The sequence below is a fragment of the Engystomops pustulosus genome, chromosome 10 (assembly GCF_040894005.1).
Source record: "Engystomops pustulosus chromosome 10, aEngPut4.maternal, whole genome shotgun sequence".
NCBI lineage: Eukaryota > Metazoa > Chordata > Amphibia > Anura > Leptodactylidae > Engystomops > Engystomops pustulosus.
The window spans coordinates 74388549-74399052 of record NC_092420.1 but is presented as its reverse complement, the minus strand read 5'-3'; the positions used below and the strand labels follow the sequence as shown (position 1 = coordinate 74399052).

The 10504-nt window shown below is 46.3% G+C and overlaps 1 protein-coding gene across 1 annotated transcript; it reads right to left on the bottom strand.

The window, feature by feature from the left end:
• Window positions 1-393: 393 nt before the first annotated feature.
• On the bottom strand, window positions 394-2320 carry IER5 (immediate early response 5). Its single transcript, XM_072126949.1, has one exon. The coding sequence runs from the start codon at window positions 2250-2252 to the stop codon at window positions 1518-1520; it is 735 nt and encodes a 244-aa protein (XP_071983050.1). The 5' UTR covers window positions 2253-2320; the 3' UTR covers window positions 394-1517.
• Window positions 2321-10504: the final 8184 nt, after the last annotated feature.

Genomic DNA, 10504 nt, shown 5'->3' with positions numbered 1-10504 from the left:
ATACAACCACAATACAACTTTAGTAGGAAGTCTGTCTGATATTATGCAGCAAGGTGACCTCATTCCCTTTCACTGCATGTGTAACAGTAGTATTATAGTCCGATGGCACAACAACGTTGCTTTGTAGCCTTAAAGGGGATTTCCAACTGAAACACACAAGTATGCAACCTCAAGCGGAAAAGTTCTCCAAGTCTGATATCTGACAAACTTCCTTGTGTTTTCAATGGAAAGACCCTTTAAACGAGTACAAAGTTGCACATAGGAGCTGTCAATTACACCTCAGATATCTAGACCCACATGATGATTGCATTTGGTGCCGACTCTTTACCTTGTACCATATTGTACGAAGTCCCAGAAAGGAAAGACCACACAAGTGAGGAACAAAACAGCGGAAACTTTTGAAAATATTTAATACGTGTCAAACACGTAGAAACGTCATTTTGTACAGAAATCCAACGTTACAGCATTGTGCATGAAAAATACTGTAAACTCCCAAATGTAAATCTACTTCTTTGCCAGGGCGACATATCTTCTAAAACAAAGACAGAGGCGACCCTGGCAGGTAGGGACAAAGTCTCTCAACACAAGTGCCGGATCTGACCGGAGCTGTCAAGAAATACATATACATTATACTTAGAGGGTCACAAACACAGAACAGTCACTTCCTCATGCGTGTACAAGTAATGGCGGCGTCTGGGAGCTGCTGGGAAGGTAGTACCGGGATCTGCAGGGGCCAGCGTGGTCCACAACAAGATGGCTGGTCCCCTTCGTCTGGCTTGAGGCGGCGGTGAAAGGTGGGGGCAAGGTCCATGTCAGTTTGGTATTTCTCCTCAAGTCAAGACACGTACAAGGAAGGAGCGGCTGAAAAACCCTCAATGACCGGGGCCCCAGCATACAATGGATGGCGGAATATGAGGGGGGGGATGGGTGGTGGAAGCAGATGGGAACTTCCCTTCCCCCTCCCGAAAAGGGAACTCCCCTTGCACGTGGTGACCAAAAGATAGACATAGGGGGATGGGGAGACATTCTTACAAGGGGAGGGGGATTTTAGTGAATAGATTTGCACTGCGGACATCAGAGGTGGGGGTGAGGATTTTCAAGACTCCCTGGGGGGATAAATTCAACCCAAACATAGAAGCCGTGACAATTAAACGAACACTAAACCTAAAGCCATAACAAACCACACGACTTTGCGCGCCACTTTAGGTTTAGTATCCCTTTAAGTGCTGAATGCACCGCACCACCTCCAACTTGTCCCCGATCCAGGATCCGAGTCTGTAAGGCACTTAACCATTTCCCTTTAGTCAGCAGCTCCCCCCCTCCCCTCTGGCAATGAACAGGTTACTCCGAGAAAGTGATACATTGTAACCGAGACAAGATTCCGATATTGACATCACCATAAACTTCTCCAAACCCACACAACAACATGGACATGAGACACAACAATAGGCTCCGGGTCAGACCGCCCTGCACCATCCCTATGGCTCCCCTGAAGTCTCTGCTGCCGGGCGGGGGGATCAGAAGGCCTCTATGGCCGTGCTCCAGGGGGTTATGCTGGGGGCTATGGCGGGCTCGCTGCAGCTCTGTCCTGCTGGGCTGGAGGTGCTGCTAGAGTCCAGCTCCTGCACCTCCTGGCCCGGCTCCTGCTGCGGCCCCGGCTCCTTGCTCAGCAGTCCCGAGAAGCTGGAGCCGAAGATACTGATGAGGTTGGCTACGTTCTCGGTCTCCATCTCCTCCTCCTCCACCTCGTCCCCGGGCTCCGGCACCTCCTGCTCCCGCTGCTCCCTCCTCGCTCGCTTCATGAGCGGCCCGTCGTGCGCGCTGCCCCCGCTCCGCTTCCTGCAGCAGGCCGGGCTGGCGGGGGGCTCGGCGGCCTCGGGCACGGGGCACAGGCAGCACGGAACCTCCTGCGTCCTGCACGAACACGTCCTGGGGTCTGGGCTCGGTGCACACGCTGCGGCTTGCTCCTCTGCGGCAGGGGGCGGCTCTGGGGTGCAGGTCTCTGGCTGCAGGCTTGGATACACCACATAGTCCTCCGGGCTCTGGCTGAGATACACCTGCTGGGCGCTGCGCAGCACCAGGGACACCATGAGGTTCTTGTGCAGCTTGATGCCGCCGCGCTGCACCCGGGAATGGTAGATCTTCCCCAGCGAGATGCTGACAATCCGGTGCGCCTCCAGGCGGAAGCCCAGCCCGGGGGGAGGCGGCTCCCTGCTCTCCGGCTCAGCGCTGGCGGCGGCTTCTTGTTGCATTTTGCGCTACGATGTGTACAGCAGCCCTGCCTTGCTAAGGTCCCAGCGCCAACTAAGCGCGGGCGCGCTACCTCCTATGTCTTATATACCTGCCACGTCATGGACACTGTAACCAATCAGCGCGCCGCCACTCCCCCTTCCGCGCAAAGGCGCCTGTTGGTCCTCACGTGATCTCGAACCAACCGGCATCTGCGGGGACAACTAGTCAGAATTCGAACGACAACCCGCGGAGACTGTTCTTAAAGCGGCGACCGCACTTAATTGATTTAGCACAGCATTAAGCACTTTAATCAAATCCTTCCTTCATAAATTGTTACATATCTGGTCTTGGTGCTGTAATTCATGCCTGAGAAATATGAATACCGGGGAACGTGACATAAGAATGGTTCAGCGGGAGGCGTTGCCGCTTTAAGAGTAGCTGTGTTTTCATCGTGTGTTGGTTCCCAGGCTGATGTAATGCTCCTGTAAGTCTGGGTCATGTGACTCCGTGTGAGGTCAGGGCCGGCTGCTGCTGCTGGGGTTTGTCTCGGGGCTGCTGCGGCTCTGCTGCGGATGTGAGGGATTGCACGCACACATACCCGGCGCTGACCTGAGGACCTACACAAACTGGGCTGCGAATCATCTCGTTGTTGCGTTTGGATTCTGCAGAGAACCATCAAGCCACACTATTCAGTGCAGAAATCTGAAGGATATGTTCACATTGTGCGTTTCCATCCCACAGACGGGTTTTGATACCAGTTTTTCTGTTTCTGAATCTTCATGAAAAAATGATCTCTTATTTCGAATACAAAACTACAGCATAATTGATTCTTGTACTGTGTAGTGCTATACTGGTTAGCAACCCTGCAAAGAACAGAGGCAGCCAAATATAATCCTGATTTCTGGGGGTAGGAAGAGACTCCTTGGATCATATATCACTATGATCACTATGATGCTTGGAGTATTGTCATCAGCACTGTGGTCAGTTTATGAATACTGTCCAATGCACAATCTGTCACACTCATCTAAAATTGTCCAGAAACACAGTTTCAGTTGTGGCTGAAGGCCTACTTGTAGTTTTTGGACCAAAGGCAGCAAGTCTTAGGTATCATCTCTGGAGACCTATGTGTGATTTTAGTAGCAGCAGGACTGTGAAAAATACATTTATATTCCAGGATTGTAGCTGGACTTGGTACACTGTTGTTTGTGGGGTGTCTTCACTAAACGGGCACAAACCCTCCCTCCTCTAAGTAAGAGCTGTATCAGGTCTATTGTTAGATATTACAGCACAGATGAAGACTTGGGTAGACATTTTAATGCAGAAATCAAAGAATGCAGCAGTGTAAGATTCCCCAAGTGCTCCAAGTCCAGCTATGGCCCTGATAATGAAGTCATTTTTTTCTATTCCTGTTGATGCTATTTACATTCACACACAACATTTTGGACACAGATCTCCAGGACCAATACATAACACTGTCTGAAGCTTTGTATGGTCAAAAAAGACTCCCTTAAATCTGCATTTATTGCACTTCCATAAACCTACCAGCACAATCTGTAAATGTACAATGACCTGCTTTTTCCTTGTACTATGCAACGGTGTAGGTTATTGCAGATTCTTGTTAATGGAGTTAATGGATGCCCTCAATATTCTGATCTTGGAAACCGTACTGAAATCATATACAGGCGGTTCCATACTTAAGGACTCCCAACTTGCAGGTGACCCCTAGTTACAGATGGACCTTTGTGACCTCTGGTGAAGCTCTCTGGATGCTTTACATTAGTCCCAGACTGCAATGACCAGCTGTAAGGTGTCTAATGAAGCTTTATTGATAATCTTTGTATAAAATATACAGTTTCGACTTGCATACAAATTCAACTTAAGAACAAATTTAAAGAACCTGTCTTGTACGTAACCCATCCTGTGGGTAACGAGCTGAGTAACAATAGTGCAGCAGGGCTACAACACAGTGTATGGAGGCATCCACTCCCGTCATTGAACACTGATAATATCAGGTGTTGGCTATTACAATCTACAATAGTTGAACATTCATATTCAGTTCATAACATAACTACACAAGTTTTGGTTTATGTACATGTTTTATGTATAAAATTGTGATATTAGTCTGATGTAGTCTGATGCAATAAATTCTGTCCGTGTCACACTTTTTCCGGTCTGAACCCAAAACATCTAAACTGAATGCAGCATGACTGTTCAATGGTAAATCCGGCCAATACATGGAGTGAGTTTGTTAGACTCACCGACTGCAATAGCCCTGACGACATCTCATCCCGACAAACTCATTTTGTGCATGTGCAGGATTGAGTGGACCAAAGCAAAACCTACAATTACTGAACTGATGTTCTGAATCGTCATTTTTGGTTTAGTCCGGTAGACCACACAGCAAAAAGTTCTGGCCAGCCTGCCATAGCTGCATACCTTGGCACTTTTCATATCTCGTACTTTGCTAGTTGTGAGTGTTACCGGCTTACAAACATGTATTCTATGAGTCTTCTCATGTCAAAATAAGGATAGACAGTACGTGTAGTTGGAGGGCTGAGTCTTCAAGCTATAAATAGTTTTCCTATGGAAAAAATTCTTCATGTGACCGGATCGTGAAGGCTGCTAAAGTGCAGAAACGTCCTTCTCATCTTCTTTCCATCTTGGTTTTAATCAAGTGGAGTATTCTCTGCAGATATCTACTTCCAAATTCTACCTGTTACAAGGTTGGGAGTATAGTTGCTGTGTTCGTGCACCAGGGTTGGACTGGCCCACCAAAATACCGGAGAATCCTCCTGTGTGCCCAGGCTGTAACACACTTTAATGGGTCCCAACAATCCAGCCGAAGATAAACCCAATTGGAAATCCATAGAGAAATAATTTGGCACTTGTACATTGATTCACAAATATTACAAGATACTATTAATGATACATCCTACTTAGAGATTTTGTGGATGGAGGATTGGCCACAACCTCTGCTAGGCCCATCATACTTTGGTGCACCTTCATAGTTTGTGTCTCCTAATCCTTTTTTTCTTGCCCAATATATATGGAGGGTGGGCACAACCTCTGTAAAGCCCATAATATGCCAGTCTGACACCATTGAGCTGCATTACACTTCATGTATCCAATGCCACCTCTTTTGCTTGCTGTATATGTAGGTTTTCATAGTCATCTTGCTTTTATGACTGGTCCCCTAAAAAATGCTCCTCAAAACCACCAGTGAAAAGGTGCTTACATGAAGCAGGAGTCGAGCACTGACTGAGGTAGTTGGGCACCATATTTGGCTATTTTATTCAGTTCTATAAATGCCGAATGGAGACGGAAACGGTTAAATCTCTATTCATTGTAATCATGTAGTGAGGAGAAACTATATACTACTGGGGCTGGCAGGCTATATACTACAGGGGCTGGCAGGCTATGTACTATAGGGGCTTGGCAGGCTATATACTATAGGGGCTTGGCAGGCTATGTACTATAGGGGCTTGGCAGGCTATATACTATAGGGGCTTGGCAGGCTATATACAACAGGGCTGGCAGGTTATGTACTACAGGGGGCTGGCATGCTATATACTACAGGGAACTGGCAGGCTATATACTACAGGGGGCTGGCAGGCTATATACTACAGGGGGCTGGCAGGCTATATACTACAGGGGGCTAGCAGGCTATATACTACAGGGGGCTTGCTGGCTATATACTGGGGAGGCTGTAACCAATGTATTTCTCACCCTTGGCTTAGGTTTTTCCAGTTTTTTGTGTTAAAATGGGGAGTCTCAGCTTATTCCTGGATCGGCTTATACTCAAGTATATACATTTATAATGTATATGTTCCATGATACTTCTATGGCTAGGTCCTCCTGCTCTACAAACCCTATGCATGACTTGTCTGTGTTAATCACAAAACTACGAATAGGTCATATTCCTGCCCGTGTTTGCAGCTCTTTCTATTCTACTGTCATCGGCAGGTATGTAGGCCTCACTCACCAATAATACATGGGCCCCAGGAAGTGGACTACGGGTCCATTTTTTGTGGCCTGTGAAAAGCAGATGAGCAGGTAAGGTAACAGTTATCTAAAGTATAAGGTCAGATATAGTAGGTCTTCCATTAATGGGATATTTGTTTTGACAATGACAATGTCAGCACCCAACACGACTGACAGATAAGCCATTGGTTGGCATTATTCCTACAAGGAAAGTCCATTTTAGATGCAAAACCTGGTAAAACATGCTTAAACTTTAGGATTTGTCTGTAATGGGGTCCATTGGAATGCCCTTCTTTTTGGCAGAATCTTCAATGGGGCTTGTGACACAGATAGAAACTTGGCCTTGCGCCTGTTTTTAGGAGGTCCTAGACCTGATATCTGCTAACACAGGGAAATCTCTTATTCTTCCAAAATCTGTTTCCGATACGACTCACTGACCAAATACATCCTGATTTGTGTGCTGTTCATGCATTAGTGGATTTTCCTCTTATATAACACTACTTTCTGAAAGCTTTTTAAATGGACATCAAAACGTAATCCATGTCATGAATTTACCTACATCTGAAGCTCCTTATCCGGTCCTGGATCATCACCACACATCTCTGTAGTACATAACACCATCCTTTAATTTTATAAGCAGCTAATCTTCGTCTGAGCTACAAGGGGATAAACAATGCGCTGCTCTAGGATAAGAGTGGGAACTAATTTAAGCCCCGTCAGGCGACAGCCTGATGCACAGTAGGGGCCTGACAAGCGGCAGTGTTCATAGCCACTAACTGTGTGAAGTCCTCAAAGACTGGGGCCAAACACTGATGAGAAGAACATTCTCTCTATTGTTCCACAAAGTGCTCAGATATTGGCATCCTAATTTTCCCTTAAATCTTACATTCTGGAAATGGAATATTTCCAAATTAATGGAAAACAAGGGTGAAGCTGACCAAGGAGGTCTGACCATGATGGTCTATCCTAAAGTTGTTACCATAAAAATGCAATAGTATCTATTTCCATTATGTTATAGAGCAGGAGGAGCTGAGCAGATTGTACATAGTGTCCTATCTGCAGGCAGCATGTTATAAAGCAGGAGGAGCTGAGCAGATTGTATATAGTGTCCTATCTACAGGCAGCATGTTATAGAGCAGGAGGAGCTGAGTAGTATCTATTAGTATAAGTCTAATAGTATCTATTTCCATTATGTTATAAAGCAGGAGGAGCTGAGCAGGGTGTATATAGTATCCTATCTGCAGGCAGCATGTTATAGAGAAGGAAAAGCTGAGAAAATTGTGCATATTGTCCTATCTGCAGGCAGCATGTTATAGAGCAGGAAAAGCTGAGCAGATTGTGCATAGTGTCCTATCTGCAGGCAGCATGTTATAGAGCCGAAAGAGCTGATCAGATTGTACATAGTGTCCTATCTGCGGGCAGCATGTTATAGAGCAGGAAAAGCTGAGGAGATTGTGCATAATGTCCTATCTGCAGGCAGCATGTTATAGAGCAGGAGGAGCTGAACAGTTTGTACATAGAATCCTTGTTGTCTGTATTTAACAATGTTTTATGGACAGAACATACATTTCTGTTAGAAAGGACATGGTGCAGTATAACATGCAATAATGTAGGTCACAGTATGAAACAGAGATTACATTGGATTCCATATGAAAGGTTTTAAATATCACAGACTGACCGTATTAATGTTTTACCCACCAAAATGTACCCCGTTCCCCCTTCCAAGAAACCAACACAAAATACAATTTTTTGGGGATAAAAAACTGGGGGTCGGCCACAGCTTTATTATTTACAATAACAAAATAAGCGACCTGTGGGGGGAAACCCTGACCCTTTCCCTAACTTCATCTTGCATGCCTGGCCCCGCCTCCGCGGGGGCATGTCCTAGTTGTTCCGTCAGGTGATTTAACTACCAGCCGAGAGGGTCAAGATTCCACCACAGGCCAAGCTGTGACTACCAACAACAACATGAACAACGCAATAACAAACAGCAAAGAATAAAATATTAACAAGCCAATAATATACAATAGTACAATAGTAACATAGGGAGGGTGGGATCTCTTGACCGCGGAGCAGTCAAAAGAGGCTGGGCTAGCTCCGCGCTCAAGAATAAATATCCTGGCCTGCTGCCCCCAGTGGCCAGCGGAACTCGCTGGCCACCAATGGGAGACTAAACAGAGAAGGAAGGGGAAGGGGGGAGCAGGAGGGACCGTGCCCCTTAAAGGAAAAGAGCATGGCCAGTCCTGCAGCCCCCCGCCCCCCCCCCCCCCCCCCGTTTATACAGCCTGCGGGCTGAGCATAACTTTGTGTAAATGAGGTCTGAAAAAAAAACTATGTATCTTTCTGCTTCATAACATTCTGCTGTAGATAGGACTGCATGTACAGTAGGAGCCTTTCCCTTTAAGGCTGGCGTAATATTCCCCAGAGGAGCGTGTCTCATGACCCACAAGATAAGAGCTCTGGAAATCCACTGCAGTAACCGGTAGAATCTGTGGATAACAACATTTCTGTGTGTTTGTGGTCGGATGTGGACAGTGTCATTGTAGTGTAATCTCACTGACGTGGCTTGTGTGTGTGTATGGAGGACATAGTGCTAAGAACTAGTCTGGACAGAGCACTCCCCGGCCTCAGCTGCTCTTTCCAAAAATAACCACTGAGAGGTGGCGGGGAGGGAGATGAGGGAGACAAAGAGACAACACAGAGCGGTATTATCATCTCCGCATGGGGGAAGGGGATAGGTGTCCTCAAAAGGGAAATGTGTTAAAGCGTGTTTCTGTTTACATAGGTGCAGCAGACAAACACGCATGTGTAATCGCATGTTTACCTACACATTACATCTCAATGGGGATATTTATAGGGCAACAAGAAGTATAATGGCGTAGAATTATCTGCACTCTCTGATACGGATTGTTTGTACTCTATTAGAATAACAGATAAACACTATGTGGTGATCCTTATCAAGTAGTACATACCCTGAAAAGACGTAATCACCATTAAAGGATATCCCTTTCATTCAGGCGTTTATTGGTTTGTATATGTTTCCGGGAAACTGAGGTGAGTGTATATGTATATATATGTATGTATTTATGGTTCTCCGCAGCTGCAAGATCATGGTACGAATAATGATGGTTTTTGTTGATGGTCTATTCACAGGATTGTCCAAGAACATCTGATCTGAAGGGGGCCACACCTATCCATGCACTGATCAGCTGCTCCAGCCCCGAAAACACATACAGTTGGCTCCATTCTCTGTGTAGTGGTCTTATGCTGTAACTGCATTGAAGTGAATGGGTTCAGTCAGCAGTAATGATGATGCTATGTGTGCCCCAGCCTGTAGGTAGGTATTTGCGAACACTCCCTGCACATGTACACCAAGCCAGCTGAGCGTTCATGTGTTTTTATTTCAGACATCTCATGGTCTATTGGTTGTGCGTCCCAAGTTCGGTTGTTTTCACCTATACCCTAACAAGCAGCCGGACCCATAACCATGGCGTTCCAGGTCACTAATTAACTAAAGCAGCAGGTTGTGGATGTGTTTTAAGGCTTCATTCACTGCTATGAGAGAGCTTGATTTTCCAATTTCCGATGCCCCCAGTAATACTGAATGCTCGACCAGTTAGTGGGAACGAGACTCCTCTGGATTGCTGGGAATGCTGTCCTCGTGATCGGTGGTTGTTCCAGCAGGTAAACTCCCCACCAGCTTGTTATCCCCTAGCCACAGGATCAATGATCAAACGTTGGACAACCCCCTTTAAGTGAGCATGCAATACCAAACACATACCATGGAGAAGCATGGTGCTATTTATAGAAACCCCTTATTTGCAGAAAACCCCTTCAATTACAGGAGGTGTGAAGCAGAGTGCCGATGGGTTACATGTTATGATATATAATCTATGTCATAGGCGCCATGACAGCAGATGGGATGGAGTCTCTAGTAGCTTTTGTAGATCATTCTTTGTTGATGGGGAGGTATTAGACACCACAGAGGAAGGCGCACAGGATTTTAGTATGCAGAAGAAGAAAGCTCTAGGCTTTAAGAAGCTTCAGAACCAGCAGGTTACTGAGAGAATTGAGGATGTCCTGTTCCCTCTGTATATGAGCTGCCCCCCTGGTACGCTCTCTGTACCTGTATCATTGGGGCTCAGGTGCCCTGAGCTTCAGGCTGGTGCTCAGCTGGGTGCACACCAGGATGGGGGATTTATTAATCCAACCCCAAGTCATTTTCTACCCAGCAATTCTGGCAAGGAGAGGGAGATACAGACAGATCAGGAAGCAGCATGTGGCTTCAGCA